Genomic DNA, 26,767 nt, shown 5'->3' with positions numbered 1-26,767 from the left:
TTTAAAAGACATTTCTCTCTCTGTTCGCCGCTTTGACCCCGTCACCATGTGTCTGTGTGAAACCCGTCCAGCGGTGAAGCTGAGGCCAAACATCGATTCCCCAGATGTCAGCTGATCAGGAGGAAGACCTGAGAGACGGTTCCTCACCACGAGATGCAGAAATACTGGAAGAAACAGATCTCACTAGTGCCTTTGCAGTGAAAGAATGCCTCCTTAATATTTAAAAAATGTCTCAGATAATCGACAAAATGCTTCTTCGATAAAAAACGTTTCTCCGATAATCATCAAATGCCTCTCTGACAATAAACAAATGCCTGAATTAATAATAAACAAAATCTAAATAATCAAATAAAGCCTGCCAGCTTGCAGGAATAGCACTACTAGTGGAAAGTTCCTTGACTTTTTTTTTTCGTGGAACCATAGAGAACAATCCCTTTTATATCAGTTTTCATCAATATTTAGATATGCATGCGATGTTAATTAAGCAGTTATCTCATTTGTCAGTCAGTATAACCTCTGCTGATTGGTGCATATCGGACCGGTCTGTCAGAAGTTGATTGATGTGTTTCTCTGGTGTTCCAGTTTGTCAGACTTTGTCTCCATGAGAGCTTTTTGTTTCATTAAAATAAACCAGGCAGTGTGTAGAGTAACGTTGCAATTGAAAAGGTTTTTCCACTCAAGCTTTATTGATTTTGTAGTTTCTTCCATACATGTAGTGTGACTCATTAGATGGATAATAATGACATTCAACACATTATTGATTTTCAGTGGTTTAGTTTTTAGTAGCTGATGATTCACTTTGATAAGCAGTTCAAAAGCAGATTACAAATATTATAAATGTGTGTGTGTGTGTGTGTGTGTGTGTGTGTGTGTGTGTGTGTGTGGTATTCCAGTGTTTAATGCTGTGTTCTATGTTGTATGTAGATGTGTGTTTGTGCGTTTTGTCCGCTCTCCTCCACATAACAAAGCCAGACGGTTGCTCAGTTTTTGCCACAGAAAAACAAAGAAATGAGGAAACAAGAGATGAGTTTTGACTTCCCCTCATTCGTCACCTTTCCTTCTATATTTACATTTATCGGATGATTTTTCTTTTCTATGTTGTTGTTATTGGGTTAAGTTCAAAAGGTAAAACGGTGTTGTTTTTTTTTTCTTTCCCACTTCGGTAGAGGTCGCTTGTTTTCCGTTCTTGTGCTGTCCTGGTAGGCGGGGCATCACTCGTCCTCCTCCGTCTGAAACGAGGCCGACGTCGACGCCCGCACAGTCTGGAGAGGATCACTCACCTTTGACCTTTGCTGAGAGAAAGACACAAAGAGGACAGGTGTGAAGTCAGCTGTGTTTGTGTGTGTGTGTCTGTGTGTGTTGGAGGTATTTTAAATGAGAGTATTACTAGAGACCAATGTTTCCTGTCTATAAAGTCACAAACACACATTTTCTCTCTCTGGTGGGTGGAGTTCTACCTGCCGAGCAGATGGATGAGGGAGAGTGTGTGTGTGTGTGTGTGTGTGTGTGTGTGTGTGTGTGTGTGTGTGTGTGTGTGTGTGTGTGTGTGTGTGTGTGTGTGTGTGTGTGTGTGAGACTGGGAAAGAGGGAGGCGGTGCAGATGCTTCATCTGTTTCTGCTTATTTATCACTTTTCAGACTGACCAACACGAGGGAGGGATTTATGACCTATTTAACTTCCTCACAGTAGCTCTAAGCAGCTTAAAATACAGACGCCGAGATTATATATTTTTAAATCCAAGCCAAAATGTATATAAAAATACAATTATGTATTTCCTATTCATTTGAAATCGTGTGTTTCCTTCTTTAAACCACTAAAGAGGACAATAAAATGTAAAAAGATTTAGATTTTTTGACGGTTTACATTGACTTGGATGGTTGAAAAGATCTCATACAGGAGCAGATCGGTGTGTGTGTGTGTGTGTGTGTGTGTGTGTGTGTGTGTGTGTGTGTGTGTGTGTGTGTGTGTGTGTGTGTGTGTGTGTGTGTGTGTGTGTGTGTGTGTGTGTGTACCTGTGTGTGGCTGGTCCCAGATGTAGCTGTTGAGGATTTCTCCGAGGGTGTAGAAAACACAAATCACCGCCGTCATGGCACTGAAGAAGATAACTCGAGCCAGCGGAGTGATGCGCTCCAGCACCGGGTACACCCAAACACCGGTCACCTGGTGCACCCAACATGTCCTGAGAGGACACACATAGGGGGTCAAAGGTCATGAGCAGTCATATGCAAAGGTTGTATTTGGTTCACTCAATAACTCAAGATTACACTCATTCAAACAGCTCGTCTAAAACTTTGTTCAACCAGCAGGTTGACGAGGAACTCTCATTCTGTGTTGACTTTGGCGCCCCCTGTGGACTAAAGTGGTAGTGTCTCTAAGCACCAGACTCCCTTTAGAAAACCTCTCATTTTACTGCAGCAGGGTCTGACCGTCTGCCTCTCTCAGTCCTGGTTCTGGTTCTCCCGTAGCCTCATTTCCGTCCATATAGAGGATCAGGATCAAACGGAGACTGGTTCAGAACCAGCTTCATGTAGTAACTTTAAACCAACTAACAAAGCGAACCTCAAAAAGGTGATTTGAGCTCAGAGTAAATCAACTTAAAGAGCGCAGACTTCCTCCAAGTCCTAACGCCCATGTTAACGACTCTCCAGATGTTCTTCTTTGGTCCTTGCTTCACCCTTCCACAAAGCTTCATGAAAATCCAGCGAGTAGTTTCTCCGTAATCTTGCTGACAAACTAACAAATAAACCAAAAACCACTCTGAACTAAACCACAAAAACAATAAGTCAAGTAAAACGCTTTTTTTTGTTGTTGTTTGTTTTGTTTTATGTCTGTTATAATTTCATCTCTCTGCCTTGTTTACATTGTTATTTATTTTATTGTTTCTGTCTTTATTATTATTAAATAAACCTTGGCCTGAGTTTAACAAAATCAACTCAACTACCTCTAAACTGAAGAAAACATAAATAAATGTAAATAAAATATCACAAACACTCAATAAATCAAATAAATAAATAAATAAATAAAAAGACTAAACCACACATTGATTATCTCATATTACTAAATCTACCTCCCACTGGTTACCTCCTATTTATGGTATTGATTGTTAGAAATAGGAAACGTTGTTTTGGTACCAGAGGATGTATCCCACGCCGAAGCAGCACACGGCCGCCAGACCCCACGACCTGCTGGGGTACCGATGGTTGGTGGTCCGCATCTCGATGATGATGAACGGCAGGACGGTGGTGTGCTGAGAGAGAAGGACGAAAAAGGAATATAAGAAATATAAATGGCCCAATTTGTTTGAATAGATATGATAACAAACACTTTTTGGGATGGATCTTAGTTTTTTCTCCTTTAGTAATTAATTCACCTCTTGATACGTGTGTGTGTGTGTGTGTGTGTGTGTGTGTGTGTGTGTGTGTGTGTGTGTGTGTGTGTGTGTGTGTGTGTGTGTGTGTCGTGTCGGTGTAATGGAGGTCATGGCATGTGCTTCTATTTTCTTCTTCAAATCTCAGAAGACAAACATGAGGATTGTGTTTAATCGGCGCTAAATGTGACACCAGTAAACAAACACACCCATACTGGAAATAAAAGAACACACCAGTATGTACCCTCAACTCTCAACCAGTAGAGGTCTCTGTGTGATTATAACACCCGTTATAACTGAATCAATCAATCAACACTGCCGATGTGTATTCTCTTCCTCCATGAGCTTCTCTCTCTGTCCACTAGGGGGCACTCAGATATTAAACACAGACAAACACACATTAGGCCGCATCGTCTCGGCACTGTTGAGACCCTTTACCTCGTTTGCACTCTCTCAGGAGCACAGCTGTACATCAGTGTGTGTGTGTGTGTGTGTGTGTGTGTGTGTGTGTGTGTGTGTGTGTGTGTGTGTGTGTGTGTGTGTGTGTGTGTGTGTGAGACTGCTGAGCTCGCTCGGCCTCGTTATGTCACGGTGAGAAAAAACAACAACTGGAGGTTTGTTCTTCCTGTTGCTAATTATCTAGTTAGAAATGACGACGATGATGAAGTGTGTGGTTTGATGCAGGCGGTGTAAATGCAATACAACCTTTTCAGCCATAGACTGTATATTGGAAGACAAGGTAGTCATAGCGACGTCGCCCATTGGTTTGTGGACTGATGTTATGAAGCCTCAAATTCATTCAATTCAGCATCACTGACTAAATGAACATCATGCTGTATTGAAGAAGACTTGAAACTAGAGATTGAGACCATAAACTCATGTTTACAATGTTTACTGAGGGAATAAATCAAGAGAGAAGTAGAGTCATTTTCTCATAGACTTCTATACAACCAGAGGAGTCGCCCCCTGGTGGACAGCAGAGAGAATGCAGCTTTAAGACACTTTAGCTTTTGCCATCTTCCTAAAACTCCACCTGCTGATAAAGATCATTTAATATAAATGGACGTTGTGGTGACACATTTCCACAACTTCTGTTTTAAAAAGTCTAGAATAAAGTTTTGTTTTTAAGCCAATGTGGAGGAGAAGTCCTTAAAAGTGCTTGAAAAACAATGGAATTTCAAATCCTGCAACTGCTCATGAAGACATTTGATTTGACTGAAAGCTCCACAATATAGCTACTAAACAGACCTTTTGATGAGTTTCCTGAACTGATTTCTAAATTGCATTTTTCAACAGAATTGTACAATGATTATTAATAACTATTAATTGGCTCGACCTGGATATTTAGCTATTTAGGTCAAATATAAAAAGCCCAAAATGCATTATTAAAGAGATACCTGCTGTTAACGAGCCTCCGCAGCAGCTCGTTTCCCTTCGACTTTAATGAGCCGAATATTATATTTCATAAACTGTAATTATTTCTTATGCATTTTATTTAAGTTAAATGCAAGAAGGGGCACTTCCACCATAAACCTAATATCTGAACGTTTGAGGCTGGAAACACTCGACTTTGTGGAGTAAAAGGTCTTTAATTGTTCTGTACATTTATGTGTTTCACAGCTAAAAAAACGTAGTATGTTTCTCTGCGATTGACCAGGTATGATAGGTCACCAGGTCTAGGGTTCAGATTTACTGCCTCTAAATTCTAACAAGACTCCAAATCCGAAGAGAAACTCTGAATATTCATATATTTTGGCATCACAGTCACAATATTTAAAAAATCATTCCATGACAGCGTCCCGATTCTCAGATATTCACAGTGGATTCAACAGTAAAGTACAGCAGAGCTCTTTGTGTACCGTGCACCAAAAGGGGGGCGGTCACTGTGTCACAACCTTTCTTTGACCAATCGGCTTCTCCGGTTTCCCTCCGAGGATTTAAAAAGGTCAGACTGAAGACGCCAAGAATGTGCAGACTAACAAGAGTAACAACATCTCTCTCTCTCTCTCTGGGGTCTTAAATTCTAGGTTTCCCTCCCATCATTATGCTACACACACACACACACACACACACACACTCACACTCACACTCTCACACTCACACTCACACACACACACACACACACACACACACACACACACACACATCCTGACGCTGCACTTTTACCCAGAGTGCCTCGGTGGAATTCCAGTCTCTAGGTCGTGTTTAAGTTTAGTTTCTGTTGAGAGGACTCGTAAATAATCCTCCCTTTATACTCGCTGTCCCTCTCTCTCCTTTTCTTGTCTCCCCCTCCCTCCCCCCATGCCGAGGTTTGCGGTTTCGTCCGAGCAGCCAGCTTTGTGGAAAATCCCCCCTTTTTTCGGCAAAACAGCGGTGGTTCGATTCCTGCGGTCTCGGGGCTAAAAGCGGGACAAACCATTTCACGCAGGGATGCACAGCTGGTCACATGGCTGAGGGCAGGTTCACGGGGGTCAAACATCTTCCAGAGTCAACGAGACGACTGAGGGTGATGGAAATAGATTTACTCTGAGGCGGCTTAAAGAAGCAGAGGATGAGACCTGAAAGATTTGGTTTCTACACCAAACTCCAATGGTATTTAGGTGAATTTAAATCATTCTCTGAAAAAGTGAAGTCAATGCTTCATGTCTTAAAGCTGCATTCTCTCTCCTGTCCATCAGGGGGCGACTCCTCTGGTTGTATAGAAGTCTATGAGAAAATGACTCTACTTCTCTCTTGATTTATTCCCTCAGTAAACATTGTAAACATGAGTTTATGGTCTCAATCTCTAGTTTCAAGTCTTCTTCAATACAGCATGATGTTCATTTAGTCAATGATGCTCCATTTAGAGTCAAATAGATGATAAAAAATGAGCCGAACTTCTGTAAATGTAAGCAAATTAACACAAACAACTCATGCATTTAAAATGTACAAAAATTTAGGGTTACATTTAGTTAAAAGCGCAGGGTTTTTTTCTTTTCCAATATTGTGTAGCACCAATTCATAGTTATATAAAAACAGCTTTTTCTATTCAAAATTAGCTTAAGTATTTTGTATGACTGTGGTAGCTGTTGCCAGGGCAACCTGGTTTTACGCCTTTTCAGTAAGAGTACTTTTCAGTAATTTCTGTTATTTTACAGACTTAACAATAAAAAAGGACAAAATTGACAGATTAATAAATGCTGAAAATAATTAGTTAGAACACTTGAAACCACCCAAAAAATAAATACAATTTAGCTTTTTTAACATTTTCTGTCTAGCTTACTTTTAGTCTTAAATTTGTCCTTAAGTTTACTTAAATCTAGAAAACGCTTTTCCCAGCTGTGTGACAACATCTGTATCTCCTGGCTCAAACACTTCATTGGAGCTACACTGAGTGATATTCAACACTTTAATATTCTGTTAAATCAGAGCGACCCGTTTGTTTCTTTGTAAACGTTTGTATCCTCAGTAGTTTTAAATAAACGTATGTGGCTTTTGAAAAGATGTTTGTCTTCATCAGCAGATTATAAAGAAGAGTCCACTGGTGGGAGCTGCAGCGTTAAAGAGGTCAGTAGTTGAGTCAGAGCTCTTTGCATTGATTAAGGTTTTAAAACTGAACTCCAGTTGAACTCTGAAAATGAAATCAAAAGTCTCCTGATGACATTTTGTCTGTTTTTCAAACTTAGAAAGCTTTTCATGTCACAAAGGGAAATCCTGCTCCTCTTTCTGTCAAAACACACTAATGATATTTAAAAAATCATAATAAAGATAATTAATGAAATAATTACTTTCGTTGGACCCCAACAATGAGGTCCAACAAAAGACGAAACAATAAAACCAATCGATACAACACATAAATAAATAAATAGAAGCAGCGAAAAGATGTCGCTGTTATCAAATACAATCTTGATTTTCCAGTTTTTCTTTGTCTAAATTCTGAAGTTGTGATGTTGTTAAATGTTTTATTTGTGTAAAGTTTGATGCTTGCAATACTTTAACTCTATCTTTGTTACAACCCTGTTTTACTTTGAAATAAAGGTAAGTGTCAGTATCTGATGTAGAAATGGAAATGTCAGCAAAGGAGCAAGTTTTTGAATAAACAAGTTTAAGGGAACTTCACGGTGACCAACGAGAGCAGACGCGCCGCAGCGAACCAAAATATTTCCGTGACTAGAAACGTGCTGCAACTTGAAATTGACGTCTATACAAAAACAAAAAAAATCCCAAACAATCACAACGATGGAATCATGATGCAACTGAAAAGACGTTCTGCAGGAAACAAAAACAAAGATATTAATAGCTAACAGGCTGCAAATACAGAAATGATGCAAAGTGAAAAACAGATAGAAACGCTGCTGATATGAAACATTCAGAGAGGATTTGATTTTCTATCTTTTTCTCAGTTTTTAGCATTTTGGCGCTCTATAAAACCTCTTTCTGGGAAGCCATTATTTCCTCTATTCCTATAAAAAAAACACTTATTGTAGTTCTTTCAAAGGTAGCATAGTTTCTTCCTGACATGAAGGTCAATGTTACTAAGTCTACTGCTAGTTTGTACTTTTTGAAACCAGTTTCCTTTTTACACAGTATGAATTTAATCCAGTCCAATATCATTCTCACAAAACTACAGATGTTTTTCTCGTCCATTTGTGTGAAGCAATCAGTATCATAGATTTTAACGGATCAATAACACGTCTGTAAATATGTTAAATCACTTTATTGGCTTGACTGTTAAACAGATTTATTAAGATATTGTCTTTTTTCTACATCACTCGACCCCTCCCTCCCTCCTATGGGAAAGGCGACGCGGTTGCCTTGGCAGCCAGTGTCAACAAACAAGAGTGATACCATGGAATTACCGCAAAATATTTACAACCAGACTGGACGGACACACACACACACACACACACACACACACACACACACACACACACACACACACACACACACACACACACACACACACACACACACAATGTTTCGCAGCGACTTAAACACAAACCTCCTCATGTTTTCTGTGTCTCTCACACACACACACACACACACACACACACACACACACACACACACACACACACACACACACACACACACACTCTCTCACACACACACACACACACACACACACACACACACACACACACACACACACACAAGGCCGTCGGTGCTGTTCTGGTTGTTTTGGTCCTTGGCCACGCTGCCATAGTAACCACTCAGCTATTCTGTCATCTATGTATGTATGAGAGGAGACACACGTCTGTCTGTCTCTTTCCTATTAAATCTTTTTGTGTGAATAATAATGTTTTTTTTAAGGAAGCTTCATGAGGAGGTTTTGCATGTTAGAGACAAAAGTGCTGGAACATTTTGTGATTATCTCACCGGCTGATTTAAAACATCTGACGGCGTTATCAGCTGGTCGGCACGGCGACTGCGGTGTCAGTCTCTGTCTAAACATTAGATTAAAACCCACTTCCTCGAGACGGCGATTCAAAGCCAGAGATCAGCCGATGACTGAGATTCAGAGGTTCACCGGCAGCAGCCCGGCCCACTGATGAAGTTTATCAAGTGCTTTATGATCCACCGATATGAGTTATGATCCAGGTAGGACTTATTTCACATGTCAGGTCGTATATATTTATCACACGAGTATTATATATACTGTGATATACAGCTGTTTCAGGGGCAGCGTAAACCACAGGTGTTTATCAAGCTGCCAGGAAGAGTAGCACATTTTAGAGGATGGAATTACAACATCTGGGTCAGTAATGTGATGCAATTGGACTCAAAAATACTTTTTCCCATTGAGGTACATTGAGAAAGAGACATGTGTAACTAGGCATAGCCCTCGAAACTCGCTTCTAAACGGAAATCTGTTCTAAATTAGTAAAAACTGAGTATTGATGAGGTCCAGATTTAACGGTATTCTAAAGATTTTAGAACTTCTTGTATTGGTGCTCAAGAAAGACTATTTGTTAGAATAATGAAGCAATCTCTTTTTCCCAAAAAGTTAACAAAAAGGAAAGATAAGAGAATCGATGAAAAATCCTAACGATACCTGTTGCTCAGTGGATACTTCTTTTTTTTTGTAGACAATTAACTACAGCTTGTCCGCTTTTTGAGGCACATTCTCGCTTGAATTATGGCGTCGAACATGTCGGTAAAGACGAGTGGACTCACCATGCCGTGGTTGAGCCACTGAGGGATGAAGTTGTCCAGTAGTCTGGGGTAGACCAGCTCTCTGTCGTAGAGGTAGAGAGTCCAGAACGTGAACACCACAAACTAGAGAGAGAGAGAAAAAACAAAGTTCAGTGCACTGCAGTCCTCATCCAGCACATATTAGAGCCAAGCAGCTGCATAAAAACACTGAAAAGAAAGTCACCCTATTATGCTTTTCCACTTCTTCCCTCTCCTTTAGTGTGTTATATATATTTTTGTACATGTAAAAGGTCCGTAGAGTGTAAAACCTGAAGTTTTACACTCCCCCCCAGAAGCTCCTGAGCTCCTGAAACGGCTGCATTGAATTCTCTCCTTCACTTCTGTAACTTTATGAGGTCATAATGTGACTTCATGAGGTCACAATGTAACTTTATGAGGTCATAATGTAACATCATGAGGTCATAATGTAACTTTATGAGGTCACAATGTAATTTATGAAGTCACAATGTTACGGATGTGATGTAAAACTCCTTCCGGCTAGTTTGGCCCTCAAACAACAAAAGCGAGAGACGGAGCTCCAGAGGAATTTTTTTTTTTTTTCAGCCTTCATGTCGAGAAAAGGGAAATGTCTTTTGTTTGGACTTCTGAAGGCAAATGAAACGAAGAAAAAGTGTCTACATTTCATCTTTAACACTTTGCCAGAGCAGTACAAAGAAAACTTAATGTGTTCGCTGCATTTCAGAGAGAACAGCTTCAACAGTGTTTTGAACCGCTCTGGAAGACGGGGCTGAATTCTGATTGTAAGGGGCGGGGCATTTCCCATACATGCAAAACGCTGACCAATCACAACAGAGCGGGCTAGCTGACCAATCAGAGCAGACTTTGCTTACGGGGGGAGGAGCAAACGCTACAACGGAGCGTTTCAGAGAGAGGGTGAGAAGAGGTGATGAGGACAGAATGATGAGAAAAACAAGGAGGATTATGAGCATTAACACATGTAAACATGTTGTAACTGTAACTGAAGATAAAAACATGCAACCGGAAAATGGCATAATAGGGCCTGTTTCACAACAATCTTCACACCCTCGACTTCCTCAGTCTTTGTCTTCTTCTTATTAACAGTGGGAATGAACATGAAGTGCTCTTGTTGGTTTGCTTGTATGTCAGTGTCACAAATGCATCATGGGACTGGACACAGTGTGAACTAGAGTCTCAACGTGAGTCTTCATACAGTTTGTTTGTTGCTGCATCAGATTGGATCACTGAATGAATACACGTATAACTTTGCTTCTTTTCTCATTCCACTTTAACGGAATTACATTTAAACATTGTAAATGACTCATGTCAGCCATAAGTCTATAAAAGCAACAAGTGACATATGAGAGAAAGGAGGGATGAGGAAGTGACACTTTACTTATTAGAGGAAGTAGATTCAACATTCGTCTGTAAGACGCAACAAGTTCAGAGACAAGTAGAAGAAGAGAGACAAGAGAGACGGAGAGGAACGATGGCTGAACTCAGATGGATTAAAACGTCTTTACTTCTGATTCTGATGCTTCAGTTTACAGGTAAGGATACAAATAATATGTATATGACTACAGAAACATTAAAAAAGCTAATTTATTAGTAGTATTAATTTTACTTTACTACCTAATGTCAGTTAAAGAGGACAGACAAGTAGTCTGTTTGTTTTCCATCGAGCTGAATAGTGAGTTTAATGAACTCTTAGAAACCAACGATGTAAATAAACAGTTGTTGTATCTAAAATGATCTTCACACTGACATTAATATTCATGTTTCTATTTCTCTTTATTGTTTTATTTCTCTCTCATCTTCTCAGCAGCAGCAACAGGACAACTTGACCTCTCCTTCACTGTCAGAGATGGAGATGAAGTCACTTTGCCTTGTAACAATGTGTTAGAGGATCATAACAACTGTGACACTACTATGTGGTTCTTTGGTCATTCAAGAAGCAGAGCAGTAGATCTGATTTCACTTGGAAAGATTGTTGGAACAGCCAAAGGTAAATCAGACAGACTGAGTGTTTCAGAGAACTGTTCTCTGGTTATAAAGAACGTCACAGATGAAGATGTTGGTCGTTATATCTGCAGACAGTTAACATCAGGACAAGAAGAAGGTCTAGATGCTGTGGTTCATCTGTCTGTTGTTACCAGTGAGTATTTACATCATAATGTTTTCAAACTGTCTTGTCAGAACAATATACTGAAACATTATAATAATAATGATTATAGTGATGAAGTTAATTTTACTTTTCTTTCTGTCACAACGTCTCCATCTTCACCAACAGTGACTGAACACAAGGACAATGATGAGGTGACGTTAAACTGCTCTGTGTCGACATATGGAGGATGTAGACACACAGTGAAGTGGCTGCTTCAGGGTCAAGATGAGGATAAAGACAACAAAGACTTGAAGACATCAACGTCTTCCTGCAGAGCTTCTCTGATGTTTCTGACTTCTCATTACGTTTACACATCGAGGGATAAGACAGTGAAGTGTGAAGTGACTGAAGGTGACAAAGTGAAGCAGTTTCCTTTCAAGATTTGGTCCGACGGTGAGACAACAGGTGAGAATATTTTGAAGTCACTCATATTTGCTTTTTTTCATGGATTGGAGGTTTTTAAGTTTGTTGAGTTGTGTTAATGTGTTCAGGTGAAGACACAACAACAACATCAACTGAAGACGGTAAGAAAGCAGGAAACACCACGACAACTTCTACAATCAGTGATGCTTCACCAAAACCACAAAGTAGTGACTCAACATTTCTGTGTCTTCATCTACAGTCTCTCTTCCTGTCAGTTTTTTCTCTCCTCACATTTAACACATTTATTTAATTGTTTCAGTCATTGTTTTGTTACAGTTCAGGTTTATACTTTTCTGTGTTTTTGAGGCAAAAACAAAAATGGTTGTTTGATTAAATCACTTTATGGAAAAAAGGCAAAGTAGAAAGTGATCGATAAATAAATAATTTATTAATTTTCAAGAAGTCAGTGAAATCATGAATAATGCTGGAGTGCAAGTTTTTCTCTGTAATTAAAGACGGGTTTAATCAGATCAGAATATTTTTTGAACATAAATCTACGCTTCCTGTGACATGACTTTTATTATTTTATTTCAGTCCAGTATCTTTTCCTGCATTAGTTATGAACATGTTTCTCATCTGCAGCCCGTTCAGAACACAGCAGCTTGATTTTAACTTCATTTAACAGGAAAGAACATTTAACTCTTGTAAACTTCCTTCATTTATCTTCCAGCTAAACATTCCAGAGCTGATCTTAATATTTAACGTTTTATTTTTGAAGTTACAGCTTGAGCTCAGTTTCATGTCTCTGTGTACAGAAGAACTCCTTTAAATGCACTTGTTGTATCTAAAATGATCTTCACACTGATATTAATATTCATGTTTCTATTTCTCTTTATTGTTTTATTTCTCTCTCATCTTCTCAGCAGCAGCAACAGGACAACGTTACCTCCCCTTCACTGTCAGAGATGGAGATGAAGTCACTTTTCCTTGTAACAATGTGTTAGAGGATCATAACAACTGTGACACTACTACGTGGCTCTTTATTGATTCAAGAAGCAGTGCATCAGTAGAGCTGGTTAAAGACGGGCAGATTGGTGAAACAGCCAAAGCTAAATCAGACAGACTGAGTGTTTTAGAGAACTGTTCTCTGGTTATAAAGAACGTCACAGATGAAGATGTTGGTCCTTATCTCTGCAGACAGTTAAGATCAGGACGACAAGAAGGTCCAGATGCTGTGGTTTATCTGTCTGTTGTTACCAGTGAGTATTTACATCATAATGTTTTCAAACTGTCTTGTCAGAACAATATACAGAAATATTATAATAATAATGATTATAGTGATTAAGTTAATTTTACTATTCTTTCTCTCACAACGTCTCCATCTTCACCAACAGTGACTGAACACGAGGACACTGATGAGGTGACGTTAAACTGCTCTGTGTTGACATTTGGACGATGTGTACACACAGTGAAGTGGCTGCTTCAGGGTCAAGATGTGGATAAAGACCACAAAGACTTGAAGACATCAACGTCTTCCTGCAGAGCTTCTCTGATGTTTCTGACTTCTCATTACGTTTACACATCGAGGGATAAGACAGTGAAGTGTGAAGTGACTGAAGGTGACAAAGTGAAGCAGTTTCCTTTCAGAATTTGGCCCTCAGGTGAGACAACAGGTGAGAATATTTTGAAGTCACTCATATTTGCTTTTTTTCATGGATTGGAGGTTTTTTAGTTTGTTGAGTTGTGTTAATGTGTTCAGGTGAAGACACAACAACAACATCAACTGAAGACGGTAAGAAAGCAGGAAACACCACGACAACTTCTACATTCAGTGATGCTTCACCAAAACCACAAAGTAGTGACTCAACATTTCTATGTGTCTTTATCTACAGTCTCTCTTCCTGTCAGTTTTTTCTCTACTCACATTTAATTCAATTCAATTCAGTTTATTTTGTATAGCCCAGAATCACAAATTACAAATTTGCCTCAGAGGGCTTTACAATCTGTACACATGCGACATCCTCTGTCCTTCCCTCACATCGGCACAGGAAAAACTCCACTAAAAAACCCCTTTAACAGGGAGAAAAAAGGAAGAAGCTTATGGGATGGATATATATATATATATATATATATATATATAACATATATATATATATATATATATATAATATAAATATAAATTATATATATATATAAATATAAATATAATAAATATAAATATATATAAATATATAAACATATATTAGGTTTTATTGTTTAAGTCATTTTTTTAGTACAGTTCAGGTTTATACTTTTCTGTGTTTTTGAGGCAAAAAAAGAAGAAAAAAAATGGTTGTTTGATTAAATCACTTTCTGGAATTAAGGCAAAGTAGAAAGTGATCAATAAATAAATAATTTATTAATTTTCAAGAAGTCAGTGAAATCATGAATAATGCTGGAGTGCAAGTTTTTCTCTGTAATTAAAGACGGGTTTAATCTGATCAGGTTTAAACTGCCTTTTCTATTATGTTCATGAATGAAATCTGTTTTTTAAAGAAAAAAATACAACATTGTATTTTCATTCTAATTAAAATAACTTTTCAGAATTGTTGTATAATTAAAAGTGAATAAAGTTGATTCATTAATCTCTAATATCTCTCTCACTCTCCTCTCTTGAAGTCTAAAAGCTTTTATTAAATATTTTTCATGTTTTCATTCTGGTTCCAGGCTGGTGGAGGTTCATCGCTGTGTCTGTTGTATTAGCAGCACTCATAATAATTGTTGTGGCCGTCAACATGTGGACAAGAATTAAAGGTAAAAAACATCCACATATTAAATTTGATAAAAGAGGATTTTTAACGTGGAAACTAAAGTTGATTCTTTCTCTTGTCTCTTCAGAGAAGAAAACACAGATGGATGAAATCAATGTAAGTTTTTTACAACCAAATAATGAATTATTTATTTTATACAGTTGGTTCTTGAACTCTTTATTACATTCTTATATACAGTATTTCATCACTTAAACTCTAGTGTCATGAATGGTTCTACATACAGTCTATAGAGCATTTATATTTCCTCCACATGGCTCTCAACAATGCACTCCCGCACTCTCCAACTCTTGATGAAATAGCTTGTGTTACTTTTGTCTTTTAAATTCACTAATTGTAAACAGCTTTGGACAAAAGCATCTCCCACATGAGTGTCATGCAATGTCCTGTGTGTCTTTAATGTATTTCTTATTTTTCCTTGTGATAATGTGGAGCAGTGGAATCCTACAGGTCAGAGTGGGATTGGAAAGTGTGTGTTTGATTGTGTTGTTTGTCACAGGTGCGTTATGATGGAGAGGATGGTACAGTGACCTATGAGAACATCAGACCTCCTGATGGAGTTTGACCAACACGACTGCCTCCATCAGACTCCACCGATCAACTCCTCATGTTTACATGAGTGGTTAGAGATCGTATATAAGAAAAAAATGAACTTTTAACTTTTTTGAAAGACTGAAATCCTTGTGTGATGCAAAAATGTGGTGCAGAAATACAAAAAAACCATCCAAACTTTCCGTATGACAGCTATGTTCACCAAGGCCGGAGCGAATTATTTGAGTTGTTGTGTTCCATTTTTATCCAATAAACGTTAACTACACAATACATGAACTAATCAGACTCCAAATTTGTTGCTAACGCTAGCTGTTGTGGTTAGCTCCGTTCTGTGACCAACATATACCGCAGGTAAAATAAATATTGAACACGTCACCATTTTTCTAAAGGTGCTATTGACATGAAATTTTCACCAGATGCCGGCAACAACCCAAGTAATCCATACATACAAAGAAAGCCAAACAAATAAGTTCAGAAATTAAGTTATGTGTAATAAAATGGAATGACAATACTTATTTTACCCGCTGTATCTTCCAGCTGAACATTTCAGAGCTGATCTTAATATTTAACGTTTTATTTTTGAAGTTACAGCTTGAGCTCAGTTTCATGTCTCTGTGTACAGAAGAACTCCTTTAAATGCACTTTGATTTAGCATTTACATATTTTTCATGATGTGTTTGTGTTTCAATGAGCTTTCAGTCTTAATGGAGTCAGTTACTCTCTTCTCTTTATAATGTCTGATAACGATATAACCTGTAAATAAAGAAAGTCTTATTCTACACTGTGTTTTGTGATTCCTTCATGTATTAACAGTGTCATAATAGTAATTGAATGTCTTGCCTCTACCAGTATACCACCTCCCTCCTCTTGTCCACTTCTGGTAGTGAACCTTCCCTCTGTTTGGTTGAACGGCTCTGTTCTCACTGAGAACTCAAATGTGTCTGAATACAGAAAGAGATGCACCCAAAGTGACCTGAGAATGTTCAGATATATAATATTAACTTATTTTACAAAAGGCACCAACACCTTGATGTAAAAATACTCCATTACAAGTAAAGTCATGCATTCAATATCCTATTACTTAAAGTACAGAAGTATTATCAGCAAAAGTACTCCTTAATACTGATGGATCAACTCATCAGTAGAATCTCATTGTTGAGCTTCTTTTAATACTTTATATTCAGTGTTTACCAAACTAGAGGGCCGGCACCTCCAAAGAGTCATATTTTTACAAAAAACATTCATATAATAAAAGACTTATAAATAATACATTTTAAAAAATTGGAAAAATGAAATGCTTCTTTTACGTATTATTGCAGGACTTTTGTAGGAAAACGCATAAAAAATGAGGAGTAACTTTTTGGTGAGATATCATATAATGTTACGTTGCACAGAGAGCATGAAGCATGAAAAGCCTCCAGAGCACAGGTGAAGTATTGATGTCAACACACTCATCCACCACTGTCTACACTTCGAACTGTGGAACACTTCTTCAGTTCTCAATAAAGCTGCAAAGACACAATAAGGAACCAACAGGTCTCAGACCAGTGAAACGTCATCTTATCTGTGTCACTTCCCAGCTGCTGCAGTAACACCGTGTTGCACCACCAACAGCAAGAGTGAAACGGTGGTGGGCGATGAGTTTGACTCTTCACCTGAGTGTTCATGCTGTCAATCAAAACCATGAATCCTGTCTCTTATATGGTAAACACCATCTAAAGAAAAAAACTTCCTTTACTGCAACATTTATCTTAAATTGTCCCTATTATGTTTTTCCACTTTTTCCCTCTCCTTTAGTGTGTTATATATATATCTTTGTACATGTAAAAGGTCCGTAGAGTGTAAAACCTGAAGTCCACGCCTAAAAGGAGTTACCCTCCCCCTCAGAAGCTCCTGAGCTCCTGAAACAGCTCCATTGAATTATCTCCTTCACTTCTGTAATTTTATGAGGTCATAATGTAACTTTATGAGGTCGCAATGTAACTTTATGAGGTCATAATGTAACTTTATGAGGTCGCAATGTAACTTTATGAGGTCATAATGTAACTTTATGAGGTCGCAATGTAACTTTATGAGGTCATAATGTAACTTTATGAGGTCGCAATGTAACTTTATGAGGTCATAATGTAACTTCATGAGGTCACAATGTAACTTTATGAGGTCATAATGTAACATCATGAGGTCATAATGTAACTTCATGAGGTCACAATGTAACTTTATGAGGTCATAATGTAACTTTATGAGGTCATAATGTAACTTCATGAGGTCACAATGTAACTTTATGAGGTCATAATGTAACATCATGAGGTCATAATGTAACTTCATGAGGTCACAATGTAACTTTATGAGGTCATAATGTAACTTTATGAGGTCATAATGTTACGGAAGTGACGTAAACCTCCTTCCGGCTAGTTTGGCCCTCAAACAACAAAAGCGAGAGACGGAGCTCCAGAGGAATTTTTTTTTTTTTTTTTCAGCCTTCATGTCGAGAAAAGGGAAATGTCTTTTGTTTGGACTTCTGAAGGCAAATGAAACGAAGAAAAAGTGTCTACATTTCATCTTTAACACTTTGCCAGAGCAGTACAAAGAAAACTTAATGTGTTCGCTGCATTTCAGAGAGAACAGCTTCAACAGTGTTTTGAACCGCTCTGGAAGACGGGGCTGAATTCTGATTGTAAGGGGCGGGGCATTTCCCATACATGCAAAACGCTGACCAATCACAACAGAGCGGGCTAGCTGACCAATCAGAGCAGACTTACGGGAGGGAGGAGCAAACGCTACAACGGAGTGTTTCAGAGAGAGGGTGAGAAGAGGTGATGAGGACAGAATGATGAGAAAAACAAGGAGGATTATGAGCATTAACACATGTAAACATGTTGTAACTGTAACTGGAGATAAAAATATGCACCCAGAAAATGGCATAATAGGGCCTGTTTCACAACAATCTTCACACCCTCGACTTCCTCAGTCTTTGTCTTCTTCTTACTAACAGTGGGAATGAACATGAAGTGCTCTTGTTGGTTTGCTTGTATGTCAGTGTCACAAATGCATCATGGGACTGGACACAGTGTGAACTTCCACAGAATTACATTTAAACATTGTAAATGACTCATGTCAGCCATAAATCTATAAAAGCAACAAGTGACATATGAGAGAAAGGAGGGATGAGGAAGTGACACTTTACTTATTAGAGGAAGTAGATTCAACATTTGTCTGTAAGAAGCAACAAGTTCAGAGACAAGTAGAAGAAGAGAGACAAGAGAGACGGAGAGGAACGATGGCTGAACTCAGATGGATTAAAACGTCTTTACTTCTGATTCTGATGCTTCAGTTTACAGGTAAGAATACAATTGTGTATATGACTACAGAAACATTAAAAAAGCTTATTATTAGTAGCATTAATTTTACTTTACTACCTAATGTCAGTTAAAGAAGACAGACAAGTAGTCTGTTTGTTTTCCATCGAGCTGAATAGTGAGTTTAATGAACTCTTAGAAACCAACAATGTAAATAAACTGTTGTTGTATCTAAAATGATCTTCACACTGATATTAATATTCATGTTTCTATTTCTCTTTATTGTTTTATTTCTCTCTCATCTTCTCAGCAGCAACAGCAGGAAAACTTGACCTCTCCCTCACTGTCAGAGATGGAGATGAAGTCACTTTGCCTTGTAACAATGTGTTAGAGGATCATAACAACTGTGACACTACTATGTGGTTCTTTAGTGATTCAAGAAGCAGAACAGTAGTGCTGGTTTCACTTGGAAATATTGGTGAAAAAGCCAAAGTTAAATCAGACAGACTGAGTGTTTCAGAGAACTGTTCTCTGGTTATAAAGAACGTCACAGATGAAGATGTTGGTCGTTATATCTGCAGACAGTTAAGATCAGGACGACAAGAAGGTCCAAATGCTTTGGTTCTCCTGTCTGTTGTTACCAGTGAGTATTTACATCATAATGTCTTGTCAGAACAATATACAGAAACATTATAATAATAATGATTATAGTGATGAAGTTAATTTTACTCTTCTTTCTGTCACAACGTCTCCATCTTCACCAGTGACTGAACACGAGGACACTGATGAGGTGACGTTAATCTGCTCTGTGTCGATATATGGACGATGTATACACACAGTGAAGTGGCTGCTTCAGAGTCAAGATGAGGATAAAGACAAGAAAGACATAAAGACATCAACGTCTTCCTGCAGAGCTTCTCTGATGTTTCTGACTTCTCATTACGTTTACTCATCGAGGTATAAGAGAGTGAAGTGTGAAGTGACTGAAGGTGACAAAGTGAAGCAGTTTCCTTTCAGAATTTGGCCCGAAGGTGAGACAACAGGTGAGAATATTTTGAAGTCACTCATATTTGCTTTTTTTCATGGATTGGAGGTTTTTTAGTTTGATGAGTTGTGTTAATGTGTTCAGGTGAAGACACAACAACAACACCAACTGAAAACGATAAGAAAGCAGGAAACACCACGACAACTTCTACAATCAGTGATGCTTCACCAAAACCACAAAGTAGTGACTCAACATTTCTATGTGTCTTCATCTACAGTCTCTCTTCCTGTCAGTTTTTTCTCTCCTCACATTTAACACATTTATTTTATTGTTTCAGTCATTGTTTTGTTACAGTTCAGGTTTATACTTTTCTGTGTTTTTGAGGCAAAAAAAGAAGAAAAGAAATGGTTGTTTGATTAAATCACTTCATGGTAAAAAGGCAAAGTAGAAAGTGATCGATAAATAAATAATTTATTAATTTTCAAGAAGTCAGTGAAAGCATGAATAATGCTGGAGTGAAAGTTTTTCTCTGTAATTAAAGACGGGTTTAATCTGATCAGGTTTAAACTGCCTTTTCTATTATGTTCATGAATGAAATCTGTTTTTGAAGAAAAAAATACAACATTGTATTTTCATTCTAATTAAAATAACTTTTCAGAATTGTTGTATAATTAAAAGTGAATAAAGTTGATTTATTAATCTCTAATATCTCTCTCACTCTCCTCTCTTGAAGTCTAAAAGCTTTTATTAAATATTTTTCACGTTTTCATTCTGGTTCCAGGCTGGTGGAGGTTCATCGCTGTGTCTGTTGGATTAGCAGCACTCATAATAATTGTTGTGGCCGTCAACATGTGGACAAGAATTAAAGGTAAAAAACATCCACATATTAAATTTGATAAAAGAGGATTTTTAACGTGGAAACTAAAGTTGATTCTTTCTCTTGTCTCTTCAGAGAAGAAAACACAGATGGATGAAATCAATGTAAGTTTTTTACAACCAAATAATGAATTATTTATTTTTTACAGTTGGTTCTTGAACTCTTTATTACATTCTTATATACAGTATTTCATCACTTAAACTCTAGTGTCATGAATGGTTCTACATACAGTCTATAGAGCATTTATATTTCCTCCACATGGCTCTCAACAATGCACTCCCGCACTCTCCAACTCTTGATGAAATAGCTTGTGTTACTTTTGTCTTTTAAATTCACTAATTGTAAACAGCTTTGGACAAAAGCATCTCCCACATGAGTGTCATGGAATGTCCTGTGTGTCTTTAATGTATTTCTTATTTTTCCTTGTGATAATGTGGAGCAGTGGAATCCTACAGGTCAGAGTGGGATTGGAAAGTGTGTGTTTGATTGTGTTGTTTGTCACAGGTGCGTTATGATGGAGAGGATGGTACAGTGACCTATGAGAACATCAGACCTCCTGATGGAGTTTGACCAACACGACTGCCTCCATCAGACTCCACCGATCAACTCCTCATGTTTACATGAGTGGTTAGTGATTGTATATAAGAAAAAAAATGAACTTTTAACTTTTTTGAAAGACTGAAATCCTTGTGTGATGCAAAAATGTGGTGCAGAAATACAAAAAAAACCATCCAAACTTTCCGTATGACAGCTATGTTCACCAAGGCCGGAGCGAATTATTTGAGTTGTTGTGTTCCATTTTTATCCAATAAACGTTAACTACACAATACATGAACTAATCAGACTCCAAATTTGTTGCTAACGCTAGCTGTTGTGGTTAGCTCCGTTCTGTGACCAACATATACCGCAGGTAAAATAAATATTGAACACGTCACCATTTTTCTAAAGGTGCTATTGACATGAAATTTTCACCAGATGCCGGCAACAACCCAAGTAATCCATACATACAAAGAAAGCCAAACAAATAAGTTCAGAAATTAAGTTATGTGGAATAAAATGGAATGACAATACTTATTTTACCCGCTGTATCTTCCAGCTGAACATTTCAGAGCTGATCTTAATATTTAACGTTTTATTTTTGAAGTTACAGCTTGAGCTCAGTTTCATGTCTCTGTGTACAGAAGAACTCCTTTAAATGCACTTTGATTTAGCATTTACATATTTTTCATGATGTGTTTGTGTTTCAATGAGCTTTCAGTCTTAATGGAGTCAGTTACTCTCTTCTCTTTATAATGTCTGATAACAATATAACCTGCAAATAAAGAAAGTTTTATTCTACACTGTGTTTTGTGAGTCCTTCAAGTATTAACAGTGTCATGATAGTAATTGAATGTCTTTCCTCTACTAGTATACCACCTCCCTCCTCTTGTCCACTTCTGGTAGTGAACCTTCCCTCTGTTTGGTTGAACGGCTCTGTTCTCACTGAGAACTCAAATGTGTCTGAATACAGAAAGAGATGCACCCAAAGTGACCTGAGAATGTTCAGATATATAATATTAACTTATTTTACAAAAGGCACCAACACCTTGATGTAAAAATACTCCATTACAAGTAAAGTCATGCATTCAATATCCTATTACTTAAAGTACAGAAGTATTAACAGCAAAAGTACTCCTTAATACTGATGGATCAACTCATCAGTAGAATCTCATTGTTGAGCTTCTTTTAATACTTTATATTCAGTGTTTACCAAACTAGAGGGCCGGCACCTCCAAAGAGTCATATTTTTACAAAAACATTCATATAATAAAAGACTTATAAATAATACATTTTAAAAAATTGGAAAAATGAAATGCTTCTTTTACGTATTATTGCAGGACTTTTGTAGGAAAACGCATAAAAAATGAGGAGTAACTTTTTGGTGAGATATCATATAAACTGTTACGTTGCACAGAGAGCATGAAGCATGAAAAGCCTCCAGAGCACAGGTGAAGTATTGATGTCAACACACTCATCCACCACTGTCTACACTTCGAACTGTGGAACACTTCTTCAGTTCTCAATAAAGCTGCAAAGACACAATAAGGAACCAACAGGTCTCAGACCAGTGAAACGTCATCTTATCTGTGTCACTTCCCAGCTGCTGCAGTAACACCGTGTTGCACCACCAACAGCAAGAGTGAAACGGTGGTGGGCGATGAGTTTGACTCTTCACCTGAGTGTTCATGCTGTCAATCAAAACCATGAATCCTGTCTCTTATATGGTAAACACCATCTAAAGAAAAAAACTTCCTTTACTGCAACATTTATCTTAAATTGTCCCTATTATGTTTTTCCACTTTTTCCCTCTCCTTTAGTGTGTTATATATATATCTTTGTACATGTAAAAGGTCCGTAGAGTGTAAAACCTGAAGTCCACGCCTAAAAGGAGTTACCCTCCCCTCAGAAGCTCCTGAGCTCCTGAAACAGCTCCATTGAATTATCTCCTTCACTTCTGTAATTTTATGAGGTCATAATGTAACTTTATGAGGTCGCAATGTAACTTTATGAGGTCATAATGTAACTTTATGAGGTCACAATGTAACTTTATGAGGTCATAATGTAACTTTATGAGGTCGAATGTAACGCAATGTAACTTTATGAGGTCATAATGTAACTTTATGATGTAACTTCATGAGGTCACAATGTAACTTTATGAGGTCACAATGTAACTTTATGAGGTCATAATGTAACTTTATGAGGTCACAATGTAACTTTATGAGGTCATAATGTAACTTCATGAGGTCATAATGTAACTTCATGAGGTCACAATGTAACTTTATGAGGTCATAATGTAACATCATGAGGTCATAATGTAACTTTATGAGGTCACAATGTAACTTTATGAGGTCATAATGTAACTTTATGAGGTCATAATGTTACGGAAGTGACGTAAACCTCCTTCCGGCTAGTTTGGCCCTCAAACAACAAAAGCGAGAGACGGAGCTCCAGAGGAATTTTTTTTTTTTTTTCAGCCTTCATGTCGAGAAAAGGGAAATGTCTTTTGTTTGGACTTCTGAAGGCAAATGAAACGAAGAAAAAGTGTCTACATTTCATCTTTAACACTTTGCCAGAGCAGTACAAAGAAAACTTAATGTGTTCGCTGCATTTCAGAGAGAACAGCTTCAACAGTGTTTTGAACCGCTCTGGAAGACGGGGCTGAATTCTGATTGTAAGGGGCGGGGCATTTCCCATACATGCAAAACGCTGACCAATCACAACAGAGCGGGCTAGCTGACCAATCAGAGCAGACTTACGGGAGGGAGGAGCAAACGCTACAACGGAGTGTTTCAGAGAGAGGGTGAGAAGAGGTGATGAGGACAGAATGATGAGAAAAACAAGGAGGATTATGAGCATTAACACATGTAAACATGTTGTAACTGTAACTGGAGATAAAAATATGCACCCAGAAAATGGCATAATAGGGCCTGTTTCACAACAATCTTCACACCCTCGACTTCCTCAGTCTTTGTCTTCTTCTTACTAACAGTGGGAATGAACATGAAGTGCTCTTGTTGGTTTGCTTGTATGTCAGTGTCACAAATGCATCATGGGACTGGACACAGTGTGAACTGAACTCTTCATACACAGAATTACATTTAAACATTGTAAATGACTCATGTCAGCCATAAATCTATAAAAGCAACAAGTGACATATGAGAGAAAGGAGGGATGAGGAAGTGACACTTTACTTATTAGAGGAAGTAGATTCAACATTTGTCTGTAAGAAGCAACAAGTTCAGAGACAAGTAGAAGAAGAGAGACAAGAGAGACGGAGAGGAACGATGGCTGAACTCAGATGGATTAAAACGTCTTTACTTCTGATTCTGATGCTTCAGTTTACAGGTAAGAATACAAATTGTGTATATGACTACAGAAACATTAAAAAAGCTTATTATTAGTAGCATTAATTTTACTTTACTACCTAATGTCAGTTAAAGAGGACAGACAAGTAGTCTGTTTGTTTTCCATCGAGCTGAATAGTGAGTTTAATGAACTCTTAGAAACCAACGATGTAAATAAACTGTTGTTGTATCTAAAATGATCTTCACACTGACATTAATATTCATGTTTCTATTTCTCTTTATTGTTTTATTTCTCTCTCATCTTCTCAGCAGCAACAGCAGGAAAACTTGACCTCCCCTTCACTGTCAGAGATGGAGATGAAGTCACTTTGCCTTGTAACAATGTGTTAGAGGATCATAACAACTGTGACACTACTATGTGGTTCTTTAGTGATTCAAGAAGCAGAACAGTAGTGCTGGTTTCACTTGGAAATATTGGTGAAAAAGCCAAAGTTAAATCAGACAGACTGAGTGTTTCAGAGAACTGTTCTCTGGTTATAAAGAACGTCACAGATGAAGATGTTGGTCTTTATATCTGCAGACAGTTCAGATCAGGACGACAAGAAGGTCAAATGCTTTGGTTCTCCTGTCTGTTGTTACCAGTGAGTATTTACATCATAATGTCTTGTCAGAACAATATACAGAAACATTATAATAATAATGATTATAGTGATGAAGTTAATTTTACTCTTCTTTCTGTCACAACGTCTCCATCTTCACCAGTGACTGAACACAAGGACACTGATGAGGTGACGTTAATCTGCTCTGTGTCGATATATGGACGATGTATACACACAGTGAAGTGGCTGCTTCAGAGTCAAGATGAGGATAAAGACAAGAAAGACATAAAGACATCAACGTCTTCCTGCAACGCTTCTCTGATGTTTCTGACTTCTCATTACGTTTACACATCGAGGTATAAGACAGTGAAGTGTGAAGTGACTGAAGCTGACAAAGTGAAGCAGTTTCCTTTCAGAATTTGGTCCGACGGTGAGACAACAGGTGAGAATATTTTGAAGTCACTCATATTTGCTTTTTCTCATGGATTGGAGGTTTTTAAGTTTGATGAGTTGTGTTAATGTGTTCAGGTGAAGACACAACAACAACATCAACTGAAAACGATAAGAAAGCAGGAAACACCACGACAACTTCTACAATCAGTGATGCTTCACCAAAACCACAAAGTAGTGACTCAACATTTCTATGTGTCTTCATCTACAGTCTCTCTTCCTGTCAGTCTTTTTCTCTCCTCACATTTAACACATTTAATTTATTGTTTCAGTCATTGTTTTGTTACAGTTCAGGTTTATACTTTTCTGTGTTTTTGAGGCAAAAAAAGAAGAAAAGAAATGGTTGTTTGATTAAATCACTTTGTGGAAAAAAGGCAAAGTAGAAAGTGATCGATAAATAAATAATTTATTAATTTTCAAGAAGTCAGTGAAAGCATGAATAATGCTGGAGTGAAAGTTTTTCTCTGTAATTAAAGACGGGTTTAATCTGATCAGGTTTAAACTGCCTTTTCTATTATGTTCATGAATGAAATCTGTTTTTTGAAGAAAAAAATACAACATTGTATTTTCATTCTAATTAAAATAACTTTTCAGAATTTTTATATAATTAAAAGTGAATAAAGTTGATTTATTAATCTCTAATATCTCTCTCACTCTCCTCTCTTGAAGTCTAAAAGCTTTTATTAAATATTTTTCATGTTTTCATTCTGGTTCCAGGCTGGTGGAGGTTCATCGCTGTGTCTGTTGTATTAGCAGCACTCATAATAATTGTTGTGGCCGTCAACATGTGGAAAAGAATTAAAGGTAAAAAACATCCACATATTAAATTTGATAAAAGAGGATTTTTAACGTGGAAACTAAAGTTGATTCTTTCTTTTGTCTCTTCAGAGAAGAAAACACAGATGGATGAAATCAATGTAAGTTTTTTACAACCAAATAATGAATTATTTATTTTATACAGTTGGTTCTTGAACTCTTTATTACATTCTTATATACAGTATTTCATCACTTAAACTCTAGTGTCATGAATGGTTCTACATACAGTCTATAGAGCATTTATATTTCCTCCACATGGCTCTCAACAATGCACTCCCGCACTCTCCAACTCTTGATGAAATAGCTTGTGTTACTTTTATCTTTTAAATTCACTAATTGTAAACAGCTTTGGACAAAAGCATCTCCCACATGAGTGTCATGGAATGTCCTGTGTGTCTTTAATGTATTTCTTATTTTTCCTTGTGATAATGTGGAGCAGTGGAATCCTACAGGTCAGAGTGGGATTGGAAAGTGTGTGTTTGATTGTGTTGTT

The 26,767-nt window shown here is 37.6% G+C and overlaps 1 protein-coding gene across 5 annotated transcripts in view; it reads right to left on the bottom strand.

Moving 5' to 3' along the window:
• Positions 1 to 676: 676 nt before the first annotated feature.
• aig1 (androgen-induced 1 (H. sapiens)) overlaps positions 677 to 26,767 on the bottom strand; it is a 37,800-nt gene continuing 11,709 nt past the window's right edge. For all 5 annotated transcript variants that reach the window (XM_054618190.1, XM_054618187.1, XM_054618186.1 and 2 more), the window contains exons 4-7: positions 9,524 to 9,625; positions 3,132 to 3,247; positions 2,013 to 2,179; positions 677 to 1,292 (exon numbers count right to left, since the gene is read on the bottom strand). In XM_054618190.1, coding sequence (XP_054474165.1) covers positions 1,273 to 1,292; positions 2,013 to 2,179; positions 3,132 to 3,247; positions 9,524 to 9,625 — 405 coding nt within the window. In that variant the 3' untranslated portion in view covers positions 677 to 1,272. The remainder of the gene's footprint in view (positions 1,293 to 2,012; positions 2,180 to 3,131; positions 3,248 to 9,523; positions 9,626 to 26,767) is intronic.

This window comes from Anoplopoma fimbria, chromosome 18, assembly GCF_027596085.1.
Source record: "Anoplopoma fimbria isolate UVic2021 breed Golden Eagle Sablefish chromosome 18, Afim_UVic_2022, whole genome shotgun sequence".
Lineage (NCBI taxonomy): Eukaryota > Metazoa > Chordata > Actinopteri > Perciformes > Anoplopomatidae > Anoplopoma > Anoplopoma fimbria.
This window is presented reverse-complemented; position numbering and strand designations above follow the sequence as displayed.